A 26756-nucleotide genomic window follows, 5' to 3' on the forward strand; every position below is an offset into this window, starting at 1 on the left:
TGTGCGGTGCTGACAGACTCGAGGCCAGGACTCAGCAGAGGCCAACTCGGAGTAGGGAGGAGGCTCGTCCTCTGAGAGAACCAGGTCCCCGTCAGCCTGGCTATTCAAAGTGTGCCTGGCCCAGGACAACCAGCCTCACCTGAGAGCTTGTTAGATGCGGACTCTCAGGTCCACACCACACTGCTGAGTCAGAATGTGCATTTTACAGGATCTGCAGACCCTCTGTGGGTGCAGGAAAGAAGGAGGTGGCCCCACTCCCACATCCTGGGGTCTCAGCCTGGCTGGCCATCTGCTGAAGCAGCATTTCTAGGGGTCACCAGGGCATTCGCGATCTTTAGAAAGTTCCACAGGTGATTCCGATGCCCGGTGGGGGTAACATCCCTGTGATGAGAGTTCCTGGGGTAGCCCCTCGGGCTCCTGCTCTGAAGAGAAAAGCCACATGGGGAGGAGAGAGGGCTGCAGGGGGCTGACTGTGCGCCCCGACCCTGAGCTGCGGGGAGCGGCCAGGACACCAATGCCACAGGCTTGTGCTTGTCCACACAAGGGCATTGTGTGCGCACTCGCATATGGTGGGAAATCCCAGCTGAAGAGGAAGAGGCCTCAGCAGTTCCCAGGGAACCCAAACGTAGACGAAATGAAAGGGGAAGGAGACCAGGAGGGCAGGAGTGAGGGGAGGGGAGGGGAGGGGAGGGGAAGGGGAGGGACCTGGCAGAGACCCCGCCCCGCCCACGTGACCCGGCCAAGCGCTCCTGCCCCCAGAGGCGGCTCAGCACAGAGGGAGGAAGGACCACAGAGCCAACTTGTCGTGACAGCGGTGCTCCTGAGCATTTCTGGAGCCGAAGCTCTCCTCACAGAGGGAAGGACAGAGCAGGCAGCAGGCGGCATGGAGCCCCCCTCGGCCCTTCCCCGAGGAGGGCGTGTTCCCTGGCAGGAGCTCCTGCTGGCAGGTGAGAGGGACGATCCCCTGGGTTAAGGGTGAAGGGAAGAGAGAGACTGGCTGCGGTCTCCCAGGGGAGGATGGGGCGCCGAGAGGGGACATGGGAACAGGGCAGGGCAGGGCAGGACAGGGAGTTCCCGGCTCAGCAACAGGAAAATCTCATGATCTGGAAGAGGCTAGCGAGCGACGTGCTGTATCCCAAGTTACTCATCACTGAGGGTTGAATTTTGGACACGATGTGAGCAAGCAGGGACCCTAAACGCTGCCCCTCCCACCAACCTGAGATATTGCCAGATCAATGCTGGGCCCTGGGAACACTCATTCATTCATCCACAGGTATTTGCAGCCGGCCCCACCACTGGGGCACAACACAGATCAGAGTCCCTGCCCTCCCTGAGCACACTTCTCTGGGGAGGAAGACAGACAAGCAAAGACACAGAATGGGAGGTCGGGCATTGACAGGCCATGAAGGGAACAGAGCAGGGAAAGGTCAGAATGTGAAGACAGAGGGTCTTTAGAGGAGGCGGTGTGGGCAGGCCTCTCCCAAGGACCCCCTGAGTGTGAGCAGGTACCTGAGGGCAGTGAGGGAGTGAGCCACGGACATCTGAGGGAGAGTATTGGAAACAGAAGAAATCACAAGTTCAGAAGCACTGAAGTCATGGCGGTCGTGCCGCTGACCTTGACCAGTAGGACACACACACACACACACACACACACACACGCGTGCGCGCTCACCCCTGGGCCCAAGGCTGAGCGATTAGGACCTGCTCAGTCTCCAGGGCCCCATCTTTCCGTCCCAATACATAGGCCAAATATTGATCCAGGTCTTCTCTCTTCCCTCCTAGTCTCACTCCTAACCTTCTGGAACCCTCCCACCACTGCCCAAGTCACTGTTGAATCGGTGCCGCCCAATGCTGCCGAAGGGAAGGACGTTCTTCTGCGTGTCCACAATCTGCCTGCGAATCTTATAGGCTGTGGTTGGTTCAAAGGGACAACTATAGATCCCTATAGGCAAATTGTATCATATGCAGCAGACACACAAGAAATTACCCCAGGATTTGCACACAGCGGCAGAGAGACATTATATCACAACGGATCCCTGCTGTTCCAGAACATCAGCCTGGAGGACACAGGATACTACACCCTACAAATCATAAAGAGGAATGTTCAAGTTGAAAGATTAACTGGACAGCTCCGTGTGTATCGTGAGTAATTCCTGTCACCTCTGATGTCGGGTGGAGTGAATTCTACTTCGTACACACAGGATTGACGGGCCTGGACTGTGCCTCCCTTCCCTTCTGCACTGTGTCCCATGTGGGGTTTGAGCATTTAGTGCAGGACACACACAGTGGACACAAACTTCATAAGATCGGAATTCCTTCCTGGATTCCACCCCTAGCAGACATTCACTGCAAAAAGAAGGACCAGTCTGACGGGAGTAACTCAGCAGAGGCAGACTGATTCAGTCCAACCCCTTGGGCTCCTCCCTGTGATCATGCCTCTGAGAAAGACCCTGCAGGGCTCAGTCCGGGCCAGGCCTGAGGGGCCTCCTGGGTTCCTCATAGAGAAGCTCAGCTCAGAAAGCCCCTGCCCAGACCCCTGTCTCAGGGCTCCTGATTGCAATGATCATGGGGAGTCCGTGCCAGGGTTGGGTTTTGGCTTCCTGGCAGGGCTGACTGGGAGCAATGATTTCCTGCTGCCTGAGTCCTGAGGTTCCTGAGCTGGTCACCAGCCAGGGCTCAGTCCCAAGAGCCACATCTGGGGAGGGGTAGAGCCTGGTCTTTCACCTGAGAGTTGGGGTGGAGAGCAGAGGTAGACAAGGTCCCTAGGCCATTGTCTGACTGCCCTGGAGCTGTAGGAGACTCCAGAGGAAGGTCAGCACCCCCAGGGAGGAACAGAGGAGAGAAGATGCTCCTGGTGCTCCTGGGTGCTCCTCCCGCACCAGGGATCAGGCCCAGGAGCTGTCTCTCATGAAGGCAAATAATAATAAATGTTTATTTGGGAAGCTCCTCTATACCAAGCCTTAGGCCAGGTAAGTGTGAAATATTTAAGGTTAATTACAGACAACATGGCAAGCCTGAGACCATTTACTTGACTTTATTGAGGGGAAACTGAGGCATGGGGTGATGCAGACATTGAATCAGAGTCACACAGACCATGAGCGGCAGGCAGATCACAATCCTATGAGGTCTGTCTGCAGCCACAGCCTGGACTTATCCACCCAGGGGGCCTTATTAGCCATCTGTAGACCCTGAGACCAGCTATTGGATCAGACCTTTCTTAGGGATCCACAGCTCAAAGTAGATTTTCTGGTCTGGGAAGTGAGAGCAAATGAGGAATTAATCTGTTTTTACTCAAGAACTAAATTACCTTCATCAACAATCAGAGTCAGTGCTGGGAATGCCCAGGCCTCCCCTCAGGTGGCCAATCCACAGCTCCCTACTTTGGACTTGGAATCACTTATTTGTTTCCTGTTATGTTGATGTCACTCCCATTGGAGTGTGAGGGAAAGGACTCTGCCTTCTCCTCCTACTGTATACCCCTAATTGGTACAGGCCCAAGAACTCCATTGCTGTTTCAGGAAGGAAGGGAGGGAGGGAGGGAGGGAGGAAGGAAGGAAGGAACGAAGGAATGATTATTAGTTTCTTCAGAGTCTGGAGCCTGGATGCAGAGTCCTAGGAGGTTCTGGACAGGTTCTATTCCCTGTCCCTCTAGGGGCTGAGACCCATGTTCTATCCCTCCGACCACCAGCCCCCCGGGCCACTCCCAGAGAAGAGTCTTTGGTGTTGCTCAGCCATGGGAGTGTCTGCAGGGATGTGCTGGTCATGCCCCTGGGTCAGCTGTGGACTCTCAGTGCCTGGAGTCTTTGAAGTCACTTGTAACCCCCACTGCTCACAGCCTTGGATATTTCTGGTTCTCTGTTCCTTCTATGTCCCTCATCTTCTTCCTCTTCCTCCTTTCAGCTGGGACTCCCCCTGATCTGCATAACTTCCTTTACTCTTAAGCCTTCCCTGGATTCTTCTGCTAACACCTGTGGCCAGGCCCACCCTCCCAGGCAACAGTAAGGGATGCAGAAATCAGTCAGAACAGCAGCCTGGTCGCCAGGAGAAACGAGCTTTCACCGTTCCCTCACCCAGGTCTCTTTCTCTCCATGATGCCAACAAGTGGAACACACCACATGTCAGGGACGTGTGACCCCTTGATCTACTTTCTTCTACATGACTCAACCAGGAAGTCAAAGACAGAAGGGCAGGTCTGCAGTCCCCAGCTCATGGGCTCATTTCGCACTCTTTACTCCTGACTCACATCTTCATCCTGGTGAGGCTCCCGTTCCTCCCAGTGCTTCTTCCCAGGTGGGGCTGGCCAGACCCTGTGCCATCTGACTAGTTTCCTGCCTATTTCACATGCACCTGGGTGCTCACGTGACACTTTTGCCGTAGGGTGGGACCCTCTCACACAGTGAGACCTACCAGTCACTGCCCTTTCACTTGGATGCTGCCCAATTTGGATAAATCTGATCAAACTTATGTTTCCTGAGATCAAAAGAAAGCCACATGCAAGTATGGGTTTCTTTCCATTTTTCCTGACTGTCCATAGAAATTGGTGGCAAGGACCTCTTTCCTAAATTTACTAACGTAACGCATATCATTTCTACTAATTTCGTATCATCCCTCCCTTTATATAAGAGAGACACCGCAGACTGTGCCCCGATCAATTCTGTGTCTTACCAGGACTCACATGTCTTTCTCTACCCAGGGAGTCACTGATTTTGAACCCACTAGAACATCTTCCTTTGATCATGATGTGACCCTGACTGACTGCAGAACTTGGTCTACAACATACGTGCTCTCTAGATAGATATTCCTAGAGAAACTGGTCTTAGATTTTTCGGGTATTAACAGTGATTTTCATATATGAAAACAATTTAACGTCTCAATTTTCCATCTCATAACTGTGTTTACAAATGGTCCATGGGGCCAAATACCCCCACCTCCACCCCACCATCTCCTACCATTCACCCCTTCTGCATTCGAAAACATCCACTTATATTTCAGGAAAGACCAATATGGTCCTCACTGCCCTCTGCAGTGGGAAAAAAAGACTTTAAAGACTGAGGGCAGAGCACATAGTTCTCTGCCAAAGCCAGCCAGGTCCTGCCTGTCCCCCCTTACTCTTTTCTGGGTCATTTCTAGTCTTGACTCTGCTCTACCCTGTGTGGAGTCACTGTCTCATGCCAGTCACCATGGAGCACTTCAGCAGGACTGCCTAACTTTGTGGCCCTGCAGCCTGAGTACTGGGCTGACCTCCAGGCTTGCCCCTGGTGTCCCTGGGTGTTACTCTTCTCAAATACCCTGTTCCACGCCATGCTGCCCAGTGTTCTCCAGGGTTTCAAATTCTGGGAAGGCCCATAATTACCCATCTCCAGGATAACCGTGGAAAGCACGGCCTTGTGGAAAACACACGTAGGTTGGTTGGTGTGGGTCTGTGCAGTAGAAAGGGCCTCAGCACCTGTACTTTCCAGGTGAGGCCTCTGAGGTTGGTCAGACAGTCCACTGGTTAGGGAAGAACCAGGAGAGATCTGGGGTGGTCTCTGACTCCCTATCCTGTGTCTTCCACAACCAAACCCTGAGAAAGTCTGTCCTTGCTCTCAGACAGAGAGCAGGGGCCCTATGTTCTCTGAGCCCTCACATCTTCTTGCATTTGTCTTGAGATACACAGATCTGCTTTATTCCTAAAGACTCGTGTTGGCAGACAGATGAGAGAAGGCAGCTCTGATTGAAGATGCCTTTGGAGGAATCACAGGTACCACACAGGGCAATGTTCTCTCTGTTGTCTACACAGCGGAGTTACCCAAACCCAACATCACAAGCAACAACTCGGACCCCGTGGAGAACGTGGATTCTGTAGTATTAACGTGTGAACCTCAGACTCAGAACACAAGCTACCTGTGGTCAGTAAACAGTAAGAGCCTCCCGGACAGCGCCAGGCTGGAGCTGTCCCTGGACAACAGGACTCTCACTTTACATGGTGTCACAAGGAATGACACAGGACCTTATGAGTGTGAAACCTGGAACCCAGTCAGTGCCGGTCATAGTGACCCATTCACCCTGAATGTTCTCTGTGAGTAACTTGTATTCCTACATGGCCCAGGCTGCCAGCCCAAATCCACGCTGCCAGAGGTCAGGCCACATCTGTCCTTCTGGGGTCTGAGTACCTGACTCTCACCTAGACACCCAGGCTGGCTATGGCTTCTTATCTCAGGCAAACCTGGGAAGGCCCAGCCTAAGCCAAGACTAGGAGGGAACAGGCTGCTCCTCCCTGGGAGGGTCGATAGCCTATGAGGGGGAAACAAGTTAATATCTCAGACTCAGGCTCAGTGAACACAGGGGGCTTATGGTTGGGACTATTTATTTATTTTTAAATTTTTATTTATTTTGAGAGAGAGTACATGAGCATTAGTGAGGTAGGGTCAGAGGGAGAAGGAGAGAGAATCCCAAGCAGGCCCCACCCTAACAGCACGGAGCCCTGACATGGGGCTCCATCCCACAAACCATGAGATCATGACCTGAGCTGAAACCAAGAGTAGGATGCTTAACTGACTGAGCCACCCAGGTGCCCTGGTTGGGACTTTCTAAAACAGGGTTAAGACCTAGCTCAGAGGGATACTGTGGACATTATACAGACGAGGATCTTCCCCTTCCCTTGGATTACATCACGTGTGGCTTTATTCTGTTTGCTCCAGATGGCCCGGATGCCCCCACCATTTTCCCCTCAGACTCCTATTACCGTCCAGGGGCAAACCTCAGTCTCTCCTGCCACTCAGCCTCTAACCCACCTGCACAGTATTCTTGGCTTATCAATGGGAGCCCCCAGCCATCCTCACAGGAGCTCTTTATCCCTAACATCACTGTGAATGATAGTGGATCCTATACCTGCCTCGCCTATAACCCTGGCACTCGCCTCAGTAAGACCACAGTCAAGACTATCACAGTCTCTGGTAAGTGGATCCCTGGAGCATTTGCATCAAGCACTGTGGTGGAGATCTGTCTGGTTTTCAGAAAAGAGCCTAGAAGAAGTTAATTTGCATTTGCTTGCGACACAGATCTGTCCCTGAACTCTCCCATCACGTCTGCAGATGCTTCCTCCCCTTGCTCTCTGGTTTCTCATGGCAGATTTTGAGTCCAGCTTGGTATGTGGGAATAGGGTTCTCTCAGCCCCATGTAGTGGAGGGGGCTTTCCAGAGGGAGAAGGAGGGTTCTTTTTGCTACTGGCTCGTCCAATGACTGACTCTGCTGTAATGTCATCTGTGGTGGGACAGGAGAAGGTAGGTACATGAGAAGCCTCTCTGCAGTCTGGCCAAACTGTGCCACCAATTGCTCCAGAACCTCCCTCAGGTGAGGCTGCAGGGAAATGAGACAGAGCGAGCCTTGGTGCAGACGCCTCTGGTCTGTGTCCTGGTTCTGAAGTCTACCAGCTACATAACACTGGGTGACACCAGCACGTATGATACACCAAAGGAGGACAGTGAATAATGGTGCATAATTGAAAAGTAGGTGGATGAAGTCCCTCCACGGGACAGAAGGAACAGTGCAAAAGTAGATCTTTATACATACAGCTAAGAGTACCAGCCTTTTGTTAAAATGTAACCATTACTCTAAACGTCTCCTCCCTGTAATATTCAACCCACAGGCCAGGAAGTAAAAATCTTATTCAGACTGAGAAATCCTTTAGGTTGGAACTTTTCCAGGTCCTAAGCTCACAAAGACTGGCTAGGCTGTTCTCATTTTCTAATTAATTATTTAACAAAAGGGAAATATCTTCCCTTTCTATGTAAAGCTCCCATACTAAAAAAGGTGCCTGATCTTTTCAGAAAACTCTAGAAAGGGTCACACAAAAGCCACTGGGTAAAAAATTCCACCTGCTGATGGGGATGCTGGACATGGGCTAAGAGGTGTGAGGTGCTGATGTCCAGGCAGACCAGACAGATGACTGAGGGCCAGAGGGGGACCTGAAGGTCAGACGGGGAGGCACAGCCCCCTCCTTATAGATCACCACCTGAACAAAGACACTCATTCTTCTGCAGACATCAGGGCCATCCTCTGGGGCACCTTTACAGAGCCCAGTGGGGCCCTCGGAGTGGCCGAGATCTTGGAAGAAGGAGCATGGCCCCAGGCCCCCTCTCATTCTGTCACCTCCTCTGTTTCTCCACAGAGCCAGTGTCCCAGCCCTCCATCAACATCAGCAACACCACAGCCACAGAACATAAGGACTCTGTGGTCCTGACCTGCTCTACAAATAACACAGGAGTCTCCATCTGGTGGTTCTTCAATAACCAGAGTCTAAAGCTCACGGAGAGGATGAAGCTGTCCCCAGACAACAGCACCCTCACCATAGACCCTGTCAGGAGGGAAGATGCCGGGGATTATCAGTGTGAGGTCTCCAACCCAGTCAGTTCCAGCAAAAGTGACCTCGTCAAGCTGAATGTGGAATGTAAGTGACACCTTACATCCGTAAGGTGAATGTAAGTAACACCGTGTTCCATCTTCCTGGGAAGAATCCTCACCAATGATGTGCAAAATGGATAGAAGTCACAGGGGGCAGAATAGCAATCAAGAGACCATTTCAGTAAACAGAATGGCAAAGTGGTTAAAAGCTAAGTGTCTGAATCAAATATACTTAGTTTCTTATCCTGGGTCTGGCATTTACTCTTGTGACCTTGCACAAGATTCTTTCTTCCCCTCTGTTACCATTTGTGTGTGTGTGTGTGTGTGTGTGTGTGGCAAAATATACGTAAGGTTTACCATTTAACAATTTTAAGCATACAGTTCAGTGGCATTAGGACATTCATATTGTACAACCATTACTACTACCCATTTCCAAAACTGTTTATCTTCCCATGTGAAAACTGTTCCCATTAAACAATAATGTCCCATGCCTGACCTTAACCCCAGTAACCACTATATCCTACTTTCTGTCTCTATGAATACGACTATTCTAAGTACCTTGTATAAATGTAATCATAACAATATTTGTTTTTTGTGTGTCTGGCTTTTTTCACTTAGCATAATGTCTTCAGGGTTCATCCGTTTTATAGCATATATCAGAATTTCTTTCCTTCTTTAAGGCTGAATAATATTCCCTTGTATGTATGTAGCACATTTTGTCTATGATTTATCTGCCTGTGAACTTTTGCATTTTTCCACTTTTTGGCTGTTATAAATAATGCTTCTATGAACATGGGTATACAAATATCTGTTCGAATCCCTGCTTTCATTTCTTTGGCATATATACCCAGAAGTGGAGGTGCTGGATCAAATGGTAATTCCTTGTTCAATTTTTTTATGAACTGCCATTCCATTTTCCACAGTGACTGCACCATTTCACAAAGAATGCAAAGAAGTTCCAGTTTCTACACACCTTGTCAACACTTGTTTTCTGTTTTGTTTTGTTTTGTTTTAAATAATAGCCATTCTAATGGGCATGAGGTGGTATCTCATTGTGGTTTTGATATGTATTTCCCTCATGATGAGTGATGTTGAGCATCTTTTCATGTGCCTGTTGTCTATCTGGCTGTCTTCTTTGGAGAAATGTCTGTTCAAGTCCTCTGACCATTTTTTAAATATTTATTTATTTTTGGGGAGAGCGCGAGTGGGGGCGGGGGGTAGAGAGGGGGACAGAGGATCTGAAGGAGGCTTTACACTGACAGGCTGACAGCAGTGAGCCTGATATGGGGCTTGAGCTCATGAACCACAAGATCATGACCTGAGCTGAAGTCAGACACTCAACCAACTGAGCCACCCAGGTGCCCCATCCTCTGCCCATTTTTTGAGTAGGTTTTTTGTTGTTATTGAGTTGTAGTTCTCTATTATGGATATTAACCCCTTATGGCCTATATGATTTATAAATATCTTCCCCCACTCAGGGGGTTGTCTTTTCACTTTGTTGATAGTGTCCTTTGATACATAAAAGGTTTTAATTTTAATTGAAGTCCAGTTCACTTATTTTTTCTTTTGTGGCCTGTGCTTTTAGTGTCATATCCAAGATGTCATTGCCAAATCCAGAGTCATGAAGCTTTCACCCTGTGTTTTCTTCTAAGAGTTTTTATAGTTCTAACTCTTACATTTAGGTCTTTGAGTTAATTTTTCATATATGATATTAAGTTGGGGTTCAATTCTTTTGCATGGACATCTAGTTTTCCCAACACCCATTTGCTGAAAAGTCTGTCTTTTCTCCATTGAATGGTCTTGGCACTCCTGTCAAAAATCCTGTGACCATGTGTATAAGGGTTTATCTCTAAAATTTCTATTCTGTATTATTGGTCTATTTGTTTGTCTTTATGCTAGTACCACACTGTTTTTATTACTGTAGCTTTGTAAGCTTTGTGGTAACTTGAAAATTGGGAAATATGAGTCCTCCATCTTTGTTCTTTCTCAAGATTGTTTTGGATATTTGGGGTCCTTTGAAATTCCGTATGAATTTTAGGATAGATTTTTCTATTTATGCAAAAAAAATGTCACTGGGATTTTTTTTATCAGGATTGCATTGAATCTGTAGTCACTTTGAGTAGTACTGTCATCTTAATAATATTAAGTCTTCCAATCCATGAACATGAAATGTCTTTCCATTTATTTATGTCTCTAATTTCTTTCAGCAATGTTTTGTAGTTTTTCAGTGTATGAGTCTCTCACCTCCTTGGTTAAATTAATTCCTAGTATTTTATTCTTTTCGATGCTGTGGTAAATAGAATTATCTTAATATCCTTTTTGGATTATTCATTGTTAGTATATAGGAATACAACTGATTTTTGTGTGTTGATTTAGTATCTTGCAACTTTGCTGTATTTATTAGTTATAACAGCTTTTTTTTGTGGAATCTTTAGTGTTTTCTATGTTCATGTCCTCTGTGAACAAAGATCATTTTATTTCTTTCCAATTTGGACACTTTTTTTTTTTTTTTTTTTTTTTTTTGCCTAACTATTGCTCTGGCTAGGACTTTCAATGCTATTTTGGATAAAAGTGACAAAAGCAGGCATCCCTGTCTTGTTCCTAATCTTAGAGGAAAAACATCTTACTCAATGTCTTTCACCATTGAGGAAGATGTTGGCTGTAGGTTTTTCATATGTGGCCGTTACCATATTGAGAAAGTTTCCTTCTATTCCTAGTTTGAGGGTTTTTATCATGAAAAGATGTCAACATCTTTGGCTGAATGCTTTTACTAATTCAATCTCCTTACTAGTTATAGATCTATTCAGACCTTCTATTTCTTCATGATTCTATCTTGGTCAATTTTGTGTTTCCAGGAATTTGTCCATTTCATCCAGGTTATCTAATTTGTTGGCATACAATTATTCATAGTACCTATAATATTTATTATTTTATAATACTTATTATTTCTATAAAATTGACAGTAATTTCCCGCACTTTCTTTTCTCCCCCCAACTTTCAATTCTGATTTTAGTAATTTAAATCTTCTTTTTCTTTTAAAGTCAATCTAGTTAAAGGCTTGTCAATTTTGTTAATCTTTTTTGAAGAAACAATTTTTGGTTTCATAGATTCTCTCTATTGTTTTTCTACTATTTTATTTTCCTCATTCTAATCCTTATTATTCCCTTCCTTCTGCTAGCTTTGGGTTTAGTTTGTTTTTCTTTTTCCAGTTTCTTACACTGTACAGTTAGGTTATTGATTTGAGGTCTTCTTTTTTTAATGTAAGTATTTGCAATTACAAATTTCTTGCACAAGATTCTTAATTTCTCTGAGCCTAATATTCCTCAACTGAAAGTGGTAATAAGAGTACTTGCTTCATGGTATTGTTTTAAAGATTTAATGTAACAATTAAACCCTTAGCAAAAATGCTATGCCCAGAGGAAATGTTCCATAAGTGTTAGCTGCCATTATTACTACTATTATCATTAGCTTCTACAAAGTCAGGTAGTCCTAAAGTCAAATCCCAGATCCATCTTTTACTGGCCATATGACTTTGGATAAATTATTCACTACTCTCAGCCTCAATGTTTTTAATCTGCAAAATGGAAATAGTGTCTATCTTAAAGGGTTATTATATGAATCAAATGAGTCAATAGTAAAGTACTTACCACAGAGCCTAGCACATAGTAAGTACCCCATAACAGTAGCTAACATTTATATACAGGCTTGAGTTGACTGGTAAGGACAACAGAAATAAAAAAGAAGAAACAGATGTGAACAGTACTATATATGGGTATGGAAAGCATTATGCAAAAAAGCCACTGGGACATAGTTACTGACTGAACATGGAAAAGGAAAAAAAGGAGTTGAGTGCAAAGTTTCAAGCCTGTTATGTTAGTTTTTATCCCCTGAGATGCAGCTAAAGTGGGATTACTTATTTATTTATATTTATTGAGAAAAATATTTACTTATTTATTGGGGAAACATGCCTGTGAGGGAAAGTAAGCAGGAGTGGGTGGAGTCTGGTGCCACACCTGAACACAGAAAAATGTGCGACCATGAAAAGATGGGAAGTTATACAAAAATAGCAATCAATCTTTCTCACATTCCCAAAGCCTTCACAATATCTGAGTGCAGAAAGGCCAGGATGGAATTGAGGCAAGCCTCATCACCAGCCTAGAATACAGTGAGAGGGAAAAAAATGACAGATGAAGTCAGCTAATCACCTCACAGCAAACTTCCCACAGAAAATGTATTCCTTGAAGGAACGAGTGGAGACCACTACATGTTAAGAGTTGTCCCCTGGGGGACCCCCACTGTCAAATAATGTCACCCTCATTCATTCTTCTCTCTTCTTTCCCTGACAGATGATTTCACACAACAAAGTTCTGGCCTCTCCGCTGGGGCTATTGCCGGCATCGTGATCGGAGTCCTGGCCGGGGTTGCTCTCATAGCAGCCCTGCTGTACTTTCTGTGTAACAGAAAGTCTGGCGGGTATGATGGCCCTTCCCCATTGTTCTGTTTTCTCCAAGGCTAACTGCCATGCTTGGGAGAGGGAAGGAGACTTCACCTCTGTCTCTGGGCCTGGATCTACTCCTCCTCCTTTCTAAACCCCTGCTTCTGGGCACTAATTCCTGTGGATCTCTTCTCCATGCTTCCTGCACCCCACTCTCTCTCGGACATGGTAATTCCCATCCCCATCTTGTTTAGAGGGGGCAGATCCCATTATACTTCTGTCTCCCAGTCAGGGAAGCCAAGGCCCAAGAAGGAAACAAATGAGAAAATGAAAGGAGGAACAGGAGAACGGGAGTCACATGCTCTGTTGACAGTAGTAGGAGGGAGGGATAGGACAGGAGGACAAGCTAAGAAGAGGTACAAACAGCCAAAGGCCTCTTTGGGCAATAAGTGAAATGAGACAGAAAACAGCATCTACCTACAAAAGAGGAAAGGTGTCAGCGTACAGGTAGGCTCATATGCAGTTGATAAAGAATGGACCTAAATGTGGACATCCAGCAAACAGGACAGGAGTAAAGCCTAGAGGAGACCGTGGGTACACAAGAAAGAGGCCCTAAGAGGGAAGGCAGTATAATCCAGGTATAAATGAACACTGAGGAGCCCCAAGGAGTTACCTGCTGATGATGTCCTTCCTAATTCAAGGAGCAAAGATCCTATGCTTGGGAATAGCAGTCACACTGTCTGATATTTATTTAGGACAAGTGACCTGCGTGATCTCACAGAGCACAAACCCTCAGCCTCCAACCACAGTAAGTAAAGCCACTCACCCAGTGAGACCTGACATGTTCCACCACGTGCCCCGCCCCATCAGTGAATCCTGGATTCCCGAACTACTCAGTACCTTCTGAATTTTTAGAAGGGATTTCCATTTCCCAACCTTAGGTTGGCATAGGTCCTCATACCCTTCTAGCCACAAAAGATTCCCCTGAGACACAGCCCTGGGAGAGACGCTCACTCCACCCGGGCCAGGCAGGCCTGCATAAGATGGACATGTTTCCAGGAGCCATTTCCTCACCCATAGTCCTCCCCCTCCTGCCTCTATGATGGATGTGGGCATTCTCCTTTGGTGAGACTCTCCCTGTCTTGTGGTGCTCTGGGTACTGTGGGCCTCGACGTCCCTCCTTGCCACTGAAGCTTGTTGCTGAGAAATACATCTGGGCAAAAAATCAAGGCCTTGTGAACTGGAAGAAATTTTCAGAAGTGGACTAAGGCCTTCCGGGCTCTACTCTTGCCCCCCCTCTGGTACTAATGCCCTGGGTGTGGACCACAGATACTGAGGAAGTGAATTCCTCAAGCCATCATAGGCTACCTCCTTACCCTACCCTGCTCCCACCTGCCAGCTCCTTCAGCTAGAAATCATGAGAGCTTAGGAAACCCACACACATCTCCACCTTCCAACCCCTGTTCCAAGGCCATAAATCAGCTTTGCATTTTCATGGATTGATAACTCTTCCTTTGCTTCCCCAGGTCAGGACCACTCTGACAATGTGCATAACAAGGTAAGCACAGCCAGTTTCACTGGCTCATTTTCTCATGGAAATATCTCTGTGTAGGATAGGTTATTTTTTGTAATGTTCATTTATTTTTAAGAGAGAGAGAGAGACAGAGTGTGTGTGCACGTGCGTGCACTTGCCTGCACAAGTAAGGAAGGAGCAAAGACAGAGGCAGAGAGAGAAAATCCTAAACAGGCTCCTCGCTGTCAGCATAGAGCCTGACGAACCCGTGACGTGAGATCATGACCTGACTCAAAATCAAGAGTCGGACACTTAAACGAATGAGCTACCCAGGTGCCCCTAGAATGGGTTATTCTTGAAAACACAAATGTGAGATCAAGTTTGGGTCAAAATTCCTCAAAACGGTAACAAACAAAGGAGTACTGGTTAATTATTCCCTTGAGTCTACCTCATTGCCAGAACGTGGACTTTGGAATTAACCTCATCCTCTGTTTAAATCCTGGCTCTGACTCTCAGTAACTCTGTGACCTTGGACAAGTAACTTAAGCTCTTTGAGCCTTGGCTTTGTCATCTGTAAAATGGGCATGCTGCCTACTTCAAAGAGAAGTTGAAGGAATTAAATGAGATGGCAAATGGAAAGCACCCAGCACAATGCCCAGCATAAGTCACTAAGCCGTTCTCCCTCCTCTACCTCCACTGACCCTGCTCTTACCAACAAAGTACAGTGTCCATTCTGGTGGGTCTGAGGCCTTGGTTCTTTACTTTATAATAATTTTACCACATTTTTCTCATCTTAACCCTTCAGTAGAATATACACATATATCAAAAGGTGCTTAAATCATAAAATGCATTTTAACCATGTGTAAATTTTCATGAGTTGAACACAAGCAGCACCCAGATCAAGAAACAAACCATCCCTACCCCCCCAAACACCCTCCAGCTCTGGACTTCTTCCAGAAAGTAACCACTATCCTCACTTCCAGTGCACGGGATTACTTTTGTCTGTTTATGCTCTTACATAATGAACAACACAGTATATCCTTGTATGTGTCTAGCTTCTTTCATTCAAATTGTTTTGTGAGATTCATCCATATCCTTTTATGCATTTGTAGCTTGTCCATTCTCTTTGCTGTATCATCGCATCTCACTATGAATATTATAATCTACCTCTTCTAATGATCACTCCACAGGATGTTAGCAAGCAGAGTAGTAATGGGTAATAAAAGCCCTTCTCCAAAACTAAAGGTTTCAAAGTGGTGATAGCACGTGGTGCTCAATCACACGACACAAGGTGAGAGCCTGACCTATGACACTGATTGAACTGACCACACTGTTCATGCCTTTCAGACTGATGAAGTTGCATATTCTTCCCTGAACTTCAATGTCCAGGCACCAAAGAAATCAGCGTCAGCCTCCCCACCCCTAACAGCCACAGAAACAGTGTATTCAGAAGTCCAAAAGAAGTAATACCTTCTGTCCTGCTCTCTGCGCTGCTGACTCCTTCCCAAGCTCCTCATCCCCATCACTAGGAGACCCTTTTCCCCTCAGGGAAAAGGGGACGAAGCCTCTTTCCCCACTTCACTCCCTAACTGAGGCACCTGCAGGCTGCCTGGTTACAGCCCCTCCCTTCAGTGTCAATAGACGAAAAGGTACATCCGGGATTCCTAGGAAACCCAGCCTTCCCAGTCACTGAAATTTGGCAAAGCAGATCTTGGGCGGTTGCCAGAACTTTTGCCCCTCCCAAGTTTTCCTGACCTAAACTTGTTTTAAACTTACTTATTCAGGGCACAGTCATTCCTTCCCACCCCAGTCCTGTCCTATTGGAGTCTAACTTGAATTTGCCGTAACCTTGTGAATTATGTCCTGATCCACTGAAATGCATGTGCCAGAAAAGAAGAGAGGAAAGAAGTAAAAGTAAAAGCTTCTATCTCCCCAAAGCCCAGTGTGAACCCACCATACACGGGCAAACGAATATATAACCAATGCTGAACTGGCAAATTCTCCACCTTTGTCTACTATCAGAGTTGTCTACCAGGGCCTAAACACCTTGCTGCTTGACTAGAATGCCACCAAAGCCATTTGGCAAGCCTGTTTTCAGAGAACCCACTGGAAGCAATTAGGGAAATTATTTGCCAAGGTCCACAGGCGATTCCTAATGAAAATGCCCCACAAATGCAATATGTTTCACAACTTTATGGGCTTTATTCAAGGAAATATTCACAGAAGGGGGGCTTATAGCTTCAGAGAACATTCGCCTCTTAACAGACAATCAGCTGGGAATTTGGGAGAGGAGTCAGAGGAGCCACCCTTCAGAGATTATTTAAATAATTGTTAAAGAATGCCCAATTTGGCATATTGGGTTTTTTTTTCCCCTTTTCTCTGAGACATTCTGCCATTTTAGTTTTTGCATCTGCTAGTTTATGTGAAAGGGGCTATTTTTACTTAGCTTATCTATATAAGCCAATCTGCCTGCCTTAGGGGAAAGAAGCCGCCAAACCCACAAGTCCCCTTGGCCAGGAGTTGCTCAAGGCATTTATGTCTGGGGCTCTTTTGTGGCCTCTTTTGTGGCTAGATGGGTCTAACTCAGTTTCCCAGCATCTCAGGCCAGTCTTCAACCACCATTCCATTCCACGGGGGTCTCTGCTGTGCGTGGTGTCTGTCCCACTCACTTTCTCAGGAGACCCAGCCTCTGCTAAGGTGCGTTTGGTCCTTGACAAGTGGGGATGCCCTGAAGGGAACACACTCAAGCCCCTGCTGGCATTGTTTACACCCTGGAAAGCTGCACTTGTGCTGATGCTCCTGGGAACCCGGGCTGTGAGAGGTTAGGACGGGAGGGTGATAACTGGGCCAGAGGCTTCTTGAACAGCCTCTGAGATGTTTTCTCCCATGGGGTCAAGTCCCAGTGTGCAGAACAGAAAAGAAGAGCCGGAGGAGAGTCAATGCACTTCCCATCCAGCCTCCCTCTAAGCAGACGGGAGTCTCTTTGGGGCTGTTGAGAAAAGGCTTTTATTCTGTATTGATTACTTGATGTCATGCTGTGTCTAAGATGCCCCTCAAAGGGGGCTAGTTGGGAATTCTCTGTACTCAGGTACCTCTTTCAAGGGTTTTCTAACCCTCACATAGTCTATTTATACTTCCCCTCATCTATGCTACTCTGTGTTATTTAATTTTGCCTGGCTAGGGCCACTTCTGAATTATTTGTGAAACTTGCTCTATATTTATAATAAAAATTATAAATTAGACAAAAACATGCTGCCGTTGATACTACTTGAGATAATATCTTCTTTACAGGAGGAAGAAAGAGAAATTGCTGAGTCAGAGCAAGCCCAAGTCTATAGATATTTGATCTAGTGATCAGAAAATTAGCTCACGTCATTTGCATGCCTGCTAACAAAGTGAGTCTATCTAGAAACAACAGGCCATAGCTTCAACCTTCCTAGAAGAAACTGCCTATTTTCTTCTGGGTAAGAAGATGATTTCAGGAGTCAAAGATCTCCCGGCCTCTTTATTAGGGACAAGTAACACTTCCTGCACAGGTGTCTCCGGTGAATCAGAAGCAGCTGAATACAGCTTTTACTCACAGAGTCTCCACAGGCCCAGGCACACAGGCACCTCCAGAGCCCCTAGTTCCTTCTTTCTGCCCCCTTGGGAGGTCAGAACTCTCCTAACCTGAATACCCTTCATTTACTAATCCCACTAAGTGTTAGCCTATTATCTCATTTCCTTCACTTCCAAGCCATGGAAACATGTGCTGCACTCCCCTTTCCTCATCATCTGGTTTCTCCTGGCCCCTCTGCACCCAAGACCTCTAGAGGCAGCATGAAGTCAGTGTCCATCCTTGGACAACTTTTCACTGTCCTCACATTGTTCACTTCTACAATGTCTAAGACCCACTTTTCTACAACACCTAAGGCATCACAGACAACTTTTCCTTCTTGGGCATTCTCTTCCTCCCACCCCCCACCCGTGCGTTGCACCCCACACCAGATCTAGTAGTGGGACGCCAACTGTCCACCTCCACACCACCCTCTTCCACAGCCTCGAGGACCTCTCCAGAGATGGCTCCTGCATCTGTCTCTCTAGCCCCTACTAGAGAGGGCTGTTTCCCAGATCTCATGACACTAACATCCAAACTCCTTATGAAATTCCCCCTCATTTAAACCGGGTCTCCCCCTCCCAACCCCACAGCTCACTCACCTCTCTCTGCGCCACCCCTATTTCCTCAGACCTTGCTCTTTTATTTCCCAGATTCGATACATCATCAAAGCCTGATGATTCTTTAACACCTCTCCATACCTTGTTCGCTCCATTCCCATGACCCTGAACAACCCAGACCATGTGAGCTCTGTTCATTCTCTTGAGGAGCTCCTTCAGGATCCCTGTTCTGAAGAAATAGCAAAAAAGCCAAACATGGTCCGTCCAAACTCAAAGTGAGATACCAAGAGACTAAGAACAAAAAACAGACAAGAAAGTCTGGCCCATTTCCTTCTAGCCTGTAGATGTCTGAGTCACAGATACACTGATTGTCCTCACACCTTTAGTAACATTCACAAGCACTGACAGCAGCAAGCGTCTGAGTCAGTCCCTAACTAAGGGGACCAGAAACCGAAAGCCACCCCAAGAAACCAACCAACTATGGCAGTAAGGTTACACGAATTCTACTTATGTGCATAGATTTCTGATGAGTCATTCTGTCAGTAAACATTTATTGAGGATTTACTATATGTCAAGCACTAAGCCAGGTGCTAATGAGAACACGGAGATTAAACACTAAAGCCCTTATTTGGATTTTTATTCAAACAACTCTGCTTTAAAAAAAGGGGGGGGGTGGGCAAAGGAAGAAATAAAGGAACAAAAACAGCAGAAGGAAAGAGAAGGAAAGGGAGAGAGAAAATTAGGAGATAATTACAGAAATCTGAACAGTGAATATTTTATGATATTGAAGGAGTACTCATTTTTAGTGCAATAATGGTATCGTGGTTATGTTTTTTGTAAAGATACCTTATATTTTAGTAATATAATTGAAATCTTAATAAAATTATTTGATGTCTGAAATTTGCTTCAAAATATCCCAGTTTGAGGAGGGGAGTATAAATGAAACAATACTGGCCATGAAATAATTGCTGGAGCTGCACAATGAGTACATGTAGATACATTTTATTATTAGCTTTATTTTTGCAACTATTTGAAATTTTCCATTAAAAAAAAGTCCCTGCTCTCCAGAAGCTCATAACACAAGGAATCAGATATTCCAACAAATACACTACTGTGTAGTTTAACAAAATTTGACAGAGTGCTATTCAAACTCCAAGGAAAGTGACTGCCCCCCTGAGATAGGCAACAGAAATCAGAGAAGATGTCAAAGGAGCATCCTCTGCTTGACCAGAGTCTTTTAGAAAAAGTATTAGAGGCAAAAGGGCAAACAAGTGGTACAAAGGCATGCAAATGTGAAGCAGCAGAATTCCTGCGTACTCTTTGGATGACCAGGTTACTTAGGAGCACATATTCTGGAGCCAGACCACCTGGAGGTCCTGCTCCTGAGGGCCTACTCTGAGACATCGGTCAAGCTACTTGTAATGTCTCTGTGCCTCAGACTCTTTACCCATAAAACAGGGATTATAACAATACATACTTCACAGGGCTATTGTCAGGAGTCAATGAGTTAGTACATGTGTAAAATGCTTAGAAGACAGTAGGCAAACAATAAATGTTAGCTGCAAGATATAAAATTAATATACAGATATCTATTGCATTTCATTATAATAATAACAAAGTAGCAAAAAGAGAAATTAAGAAAATAATCCTATTTACAATGGCATCAAAAGGAATAAAATACCTAGGAATAAATTTAACAAAGGAGGTGAAAGACCTGTACTCTGAAAACTTTAAGACACTGATGAAAGAAATTGAAGACACACATAATTGGAAAGATATATACCACGTTCGTGAATTGGAAGAATTAATACTATTAAAATGTCTATACTGCTCAAAGCAATCTACAGATTCAATGCAATCCCTATCAAAATACCAATAGTATTTTCCATAGAACTAGAATACATAATTCTAAAATGTGTATGGAACCACAAAATACCCCAAATAGCCAAAGCAATCTTGAGAAAAAAGAACAAAGCTGGAAGTATCATGATTTCAAACAATACTACAAATCTACGGTAATTAAAACAATATGCTACATGCACAAAAATAGACACACAGATAAACGGGACGTAATAAAGAACCCAGAAATAAACCCATGTTTATATGGTCAATTAATCCACAACAAAGGAGACAAAATGGGGAAAAGACAGTCTCTTCAATAAATAGTGCTGGGAAAACTGGACAGCTACATACAAAAGAATGAAACTGGACCACTTTCCTACACCATACACAAAAAACTCAAAATGCATTAAAGACCTAAACTTAATACCTGAAACCCTAAAACTCCTAAAAGAAAACATAGCCAGTAATCTGTTGGATATTAGCATTAGCAATATTCTTCTGGATCTGCCTCCTTGAGGCAAGGGAAACAAAAGCAAAAATAAACTGTTAGGACTACATCAAATCTTTTGCACAACAAAGGAAACCATCAACAAAATGAAAAAGCAATTTACTGAATGGGAGGAAAATGATATATCTGATAAGGGGGTAATATCCAAAATATATAAAGAACTCATACAACCCAACATCAAAACAAAAACAAACAAAAAAAAAGTAACCCAATTAAAAAATAGGCAGAGGAAGGGTGCCTGGATGGTTCAGTCGGTGGAACATGCGACTCTGTTTTCTTTTCTACGTTTATTCATCTTTTTGAGAGACAGAGACAGTGTGAGTGGGGGGGGGGGGCAGAGAGAAGAGGAGACACAGAATTTGAAGCAGGCTCCAGGTTCTGAGCTATCAGCACAGAGCCTGATGCTGGACTCAAACCCACGAACTACAAGATCATGACTTGAGCTGAAATCAGACACTTAGCCCACCAAGCCACCCAGGTGCCCCTGGAACATGTGACTCTTGATCTTGGGGTCATGAGTTTCATGAGCCCCATGTTGGGTGGAGAATTTACTTAATAAAAGAAAATAAAAAATAAAATGGGGAGAGGATCTGAATACACATTTTCCAAAGATGGCATACATATGGCCAAGAATCACAGGAAGAGATGTTCAACATCACTAATCATCAGAAAAATGCAAATCAAAACCACCATGAGTTATCCCCTCATACCAGTCAGAATGGCTAGTATCAAAAAGACAAGAAATAACAAGTGTTGGCAAAGATGTGGAAAAAATGGAACATGTGTACTGCTGCTGGGAATGTAAACTAGTGCCACCGCTAGGGAAAACAGTATGGCGGTTACTCAAAAAATTAAAAATAGAAACACTATATGACCCAGCAATTCTGCTTCTGGGTGTTTAGCTGAAGAAAACAAAATGTGAATTCAAAACGATATATGCACCGCATTATTTACAATAGGCAAGATACAGAAGCAAACCAAGTATCCACTGATAAATGAATGGATAGAGACAATGTGATACACACACACACACACACACACACACACACACAATGGGATATTATTCAGCCATAAAAAAGAATGAAACCTTGCCAGCGTGGATGCACCTGGAGAGTATTATGCTAAGTGAAATAAGTCAAACAGAAAAAGAGAAATACCGTAGGATTTCCTTATGTGTGGAATCTAAACAAACAAAACAGAAATAGACTCGTAAATACAGAGAACAAACTAGTGGTTGCCAGCCGGGGGAAGTGTGGGGATGGATGGGTGAAATAGGTGGAAGTAATTAAGAAGTACAAACTTCCATTTATAAAATAAATTAAGTCACAGGGATGAAAAGCACAGCATAGGGAATACAGTCAATAACATTGTAATAACTTTGTATGGTGACAGATGTACACTTGTAAGTGCACATTTCATAATGTATATAATTGTCGAGTTACTATGTTATACACCTGAAACCAATATAATCTTGTATGCCAACTATACTTCAATTTATAAAAATGTTACTGCTAGTAATGGTAGCAGTATCCCAGTCCACAATACCACACGTTTGAAAGTCTCATCTAATTTGTACTTGTTTTTGTTAGACTGTACACTTGTAAAGTAGGGACTATATCTATTTATCTCTATATCCCCAGAATCTACCGTGAGGCCATGCCCATAATAGCCACTAATTAAGCAACTGTCCTTTCAGGCACTAGAGAAGAGACCACCAAAATCCTCTGCCTAGCCTCCCTCATTCCCCTATAGATTATATCCTCAGTTCCTATAATTCTTTGGCTTCCTTTGGCTCCCTTTCTTGTTTCCACCTCCTCCCTTCCTCTGCTCCAGGGATGTTCATTCACTAATGGTGATCTCTGGTCTCATCCCTGGCAGGTGTTCCAATGCTTCCTTTTGCTCTCTACCCACAGCTATATTATCTAACCAGCCTCTGCATCACTTATTCTGCAATTAATAGAAGGGTGAACGGAGGCTGTATTTCTCGACCATTGGTCTCATACCTATTTGTGAGAAGGAGAATTCTCTGGAAAAGAGAAAAGCAGGTAAGATGGTAACAAGAACACAAAGCCTTCAAACACAGCTCCCTCGTTAAGGGAATCCTGTAGATATATTTGTACAACCAACCAAAATCTCACTGGGGTTTGGGGAGGTTCAGAAACTGCTGGGGAGAAGATGGAGGCATGATGGGCAGGAAGCTCAGCCATATGTTAATTTTTATTTTGCAAATTTCAGGGTTTATCTTCCCCCCACTAGTAAACATCTTCATTTTCTCCCCAGAGCAGAAACTTAAAGAGGAAGAGAATATGAAAATCCTCAGAGCTGAGAAGATACAAGATCACAGGCAGCTACAGACTGGAAAATAAGAATAAGGTCAGATGCAGGCTGTTCTCAAATCACAGCTCTGTACAAAGTGCCCTCTACCCTGAGCAGCGGGGTGGGGCCGGAACATGATCCTTGTCTCCCCTAGAGGCGAACGAACTGCTGGTAAAACGTTAACTACCCAGGATGGAAGGAAATTGAGCCCTTGGAAGTACTTCTCCCTACTCATTTCTCCCCCTGAGAGGAGAACAATTCAAGGCCATATTCCCAGCCCTACTATTTTATGGGTTTTTTTTTTTTCCTCTGAAAAAGGCTGAGGAGGGGATCACAAAGCAGAAATGGAACACTGGAGCATCTTAAGCATGCTTTGTTTAAAGGTCAAAGTCTTGTGAAACATGCCAATCTCCCTTCACTGCGTCTCTGTGTCCCTATCTGAACCCAGAACTCCTCTTATTGGGGGGACTAGAGCAAGAAAGGAAAGAGGGAACTGGGAATAAATACAAGCAAATAAATACAAGCAGAGTGGGAGGCCCTTGCAATACTAGGTGTGATTATTAAGGGAAATGAAACTAGTCTTCTTGTAGGGATCAGACTGGTTTTGACAGCAACTCTACATAATAAATAACCAAACTAGTTTAAGTAACAACAGAAGTTTTGGAATAAATGTACAGCCACCCAGGACAACTACTTTAAGGTGCCCGTATTTATCTGGATATGATATACTTAAAAAGGAATCCTAAAACTCACATGAGTCTCATAACTTTATTGTCTTAAATAGGACCAAGGAACAGTTTGACATGACCAGGAAAGTGAGGAAAAACGAAAGAGCAGGGAGAAGACCGGAGTGTATATGGTGGCAGAGATGATGGAGATGAACAAAGAAGAGCCAGAGACAGATGTCATACAAAAGGAACAGTAAGTTCTTATCATAAATACAGAGATGGAAGCAGTGATCTAATTATGGCTAAAATCAGTTCCTAGGCCAGCTTTCCCAGTTGAAGCTTTCCTGGGTGACTCCATCAGCCAGCCCTGTGTGGTCCAGGAGTATGGCAGAGTGGGAGTAGAAATGGGCAGAAACAGATACGAACTTCTCCCACTTCCGGTTTAAACCCAAGAAGACCTTTATTCTCCTACACAGGAAAACTGGACTTTGCACATTTGTTGGCTACTTTGTATCAGATAGAGAAATTTGATTAATGCCAATTCTTCAAAGAGTCAGCTGTAAAACGTTGCCTGTCAGTAAATAAACAAATTAAAGAGCAAGAGTTACTAGTGCTTCATATGTTTTTGAGCTCATTGTGTAAAGCGACCTCCGTTCTTAAGAATCCTAAGTCCTGGGGTGCCTGGATGACTCAGTCAGTAAGACATCAGACTCCATATCAGGGTCATGAGTTCAAGCCCCACACTGGGTGTAGCTGAGAAGGAAAAGAAGGAGGAGGGGGAGGGGGAGGGGGAAGGGGAGGAGGAGGAGAAGGAGAAGGAGGGGAAGGGGAAGAAGAAGAAGAACCATAAGTCCTCCATATGACCCAGAAATTCCACTCCCATATATATATACCCAAGAGAAATAAAAACTGCGTCCACATAAGAGTTTGTACACAAATGTTCATAAACAGCATTATTTATGCTAACCAAAAAGGTGCAAACAACCCAAATATCCATCAACTGATGGATGGATAAACAAAATGGGGCATGCAATGGATATCATTTGGCAATAAAAAGAAATAAAATACTGATAAATGATACGACATGGATGAATCTTAAAAACATCATGCTAAGTGAAAGAAGCCAGTCACAAATACCACAGATTGTATGATTTTATTTATATGAAATATCCTGAATAGTCACATTCATAGAGACAAAAAGTAGATTACTGGTTTCCAGTGGAGGAGAGAGGAGATGGAGATGAGGAGCATTGCTAATGGGTGTAGGGTTTCTTGTTGGCGTGATGAAAATGCTCAAAATTGACTGTGGTGATGGTTGTTCTACAATTCTGTGAACTTACTAAAAATCATTGAATTATACACTTAAAAAAATTTTTTTTAATGTTTATTTTTGAGAGAGAGAGACAGAGCATGAGTGGAGGCAGGGCAGAGAGAGAGGGAGACACAGACTCTGAAGCAGGCTCCAGCCTCTGAGCTGTCAGCACAGAGCCCGATGTGGGACTCAAACTAGTGAACCATGAGATTGTGACCTGAGCCGAAGTCAGACGCTTAACCGACTGGGCCAACCAGGAGCCCTGAATTATATACTTTAAATGGATGAATTGTATGGTATATGAATTGTATCTCAATAAAGCTGTTCTTCAAAAAAAAAAAAAAATCTAAAGGTCTGGAATTGGACTATGTCAGCTAGCTGGAGTCTAGGTTTAACTATACTATCCCATAAGCCCATTAAGACCCATAGCCAGCCAGTAACACTGCAAAAATCCAAACTTTTGCTTTAACTAAAATAAAACAAAACAGGGATGCGTGGCTGGCTCAGTCAGTAGAGCGTTATGAATCTTGATCTCAGGATCACGTATTCAAGCCCCATGTTGGGCATGGAGTCTACTTAAAAATATAATAAACAAAGAAACAAACAAACAAAACAAAAACTGACATTAAGGCCTTGGACCTCATTTGTGCTCTCTCCCTATGAGCTCTATATGACTTGTTCAACTGAGTTAATAAGAAACATGTCTAAAGTAATTATGGAAATCATTCAATGATATCACAAATATTTATTGAACATCTATTATGTGAAAGGTACTATTCGAGGGCCTGGGAGTTTAACACGTCATCCCTGCCTACAAGATGCTTACCGTACATTCACCAGTCTCAAGAGAGCATGGTAAGTGGTACAAAAGGGGTAAGTGCTGGGGACGTTAGGGGCATAATCCCAGGTTGGTGTGTTAGTGTAGTAGATTACAGAAGTAAGGTATAAACCAAAGCCTGAAAGCTAACTAAAACTGATATGAAAATAAAGAGGCGTGACAGGAGTGTTCTAGGTAGAGAGAATAAGTACAAAGGCCCAAACTCATAGAAAGCAGGGAATTTCAGGAATTAAAGTAGTTTGGTGTGGCTGAGGCATAATGTGCAAGAACTGGGGAGGGGTGGAGGGCAGGACTGGGACAGTGGAAGCTGAAGAATACTGAGGTCTTTTACATTTGTAACGTGACAAAAAACTGGGGAGCCTTGCTGAAGAGATCAAATTGCAGCCTGAGGGCTGCTTTAGAGAAGGATGGAAGGAATTTAATTATGGAAAAGGATATGATCAGAACTTTGTTTGGCAAGGGCCACTTCGGCTGCACTGTGGACGGCAAATGGGAGGGGGCACGGAATTAATAGGCTGGAGCAAGGAAGGGGGTCCGAGAGAAGATGTAGCAGGAATCCAGAGGAGATGATGGTGGCCTGAGTTAGTAGCATGAATCAGGTTGGAGAAGAGGGGACAGAGTTACATAGGAGTTGGCATTGTCATGACCCCAGACTGACCAGATGAGGGAATACCAAAGGGAAGGAGAACGGTGGCAGGTTTGTGGCACAGATCACTGTGGGCTACCAGCCCACATATATTATTATAATAAGAATTATAATAATAACTATTATTATTTTTAAAGAACC

At 44.6% G+C, this 26756-nt stretch overlaps 1 protein-coding gene and 2 long non-coding RNA genes across 4 annotated transcripts in view; 2 read left to right on the forward strand and 1 right to left on the reverse strand.

Moving 5' to 3' along the window:
• The window catches only part of LOC113593394 (uncharacterized), an 88361-nt gene that overhangs the window by 13346 nt on the left and 48259 nt on the right, over positions 1–26756 (reverse strand). The window lies entirely within an intron of this gene.
• Positions 754–17580, forward strand: LOC106987705 (carcinoembryonic antigen-related cell adhesion molecule 1-like). 2 transcript variants are annotated; one of them, XM_015086002.3, is made up of 9 exons: positions 754–947; positions 1783–2142; positions 5780–6058; positions 6681–6935; positions 8150–8428; positions 12729–12855; positions 13573–13625; positions 14344–14375; positions 15678–17580. In XM_015086002.3, exons 1-9 carry the CDS (start codon positions 884–886, stop codon positions 15795–15797), a joined length of 1569 nt encoding a protein of 522 aa, XP_014941488.2. In that variant the 5' UTR covers positions 754–883; the 3' UTR covers positions 15798–17580. The 2 variants fall into 2 exon arrangements, with proteins under 2 accessions (XP_014941488.2, XP_014941489.2); XM_015086003.3 differs by lacking the exon at positions 13573–13625 and having other exon boundaries at positions 15678–15816.
• LOC113593393 (uncharacterized) lies at positions 21803–24444 on the forward strand. The gene is made up of 3 exons (XR_003413542.2): positions 21803–22880; positions 23116–23208; positions 23936–24444. It is a non-coding gene; the product is annotated as an uncharacterized LOC113593393 (long non-coding RNA).

The sequence above is a fragment of the Acinonyx jubatus genome, chromosome E2 (assembly GCF_027475565.1).
Source record: "Acinonyx jubatus isolate Ajub_Pintada_27869175 chromosome E2, VMU_Ajub_asm_v1.0, whole genome shotgun sequence".
NCBI classification, from domain to species: Eukaryota; Metazoa; Chordata; class Mammalia; order Carnivora; family Felidae; genus Acinonyx; species Acinonyx jubatus.

Excerpts from the sequence above, each read along its gene's own strand:
- LOC106987705 (XM_015086002.3), top strand. The coding sequence starts at position 884 with ATGGAGCCCCCCTCGGCCCTTCCCCGAGGAGGGCGTGTTCCCTGGCAG. Across the intron at positions 6,936-8,149 it reads CAAGACTATCACAGTCTCTG|AGCCAGTGTCCCAGCCCTCC; the intron begins GTAAGTGGATCC and ends GTTTCTCCACAG. Across the intron at positions 13,626-14,343 it reads ACCCTCAGCCTCCAACCACA|GTCAGGACCACTCTGACAAT; the intron begins GTAAGTAAAGCC and ends TTGCTTCCCCAG.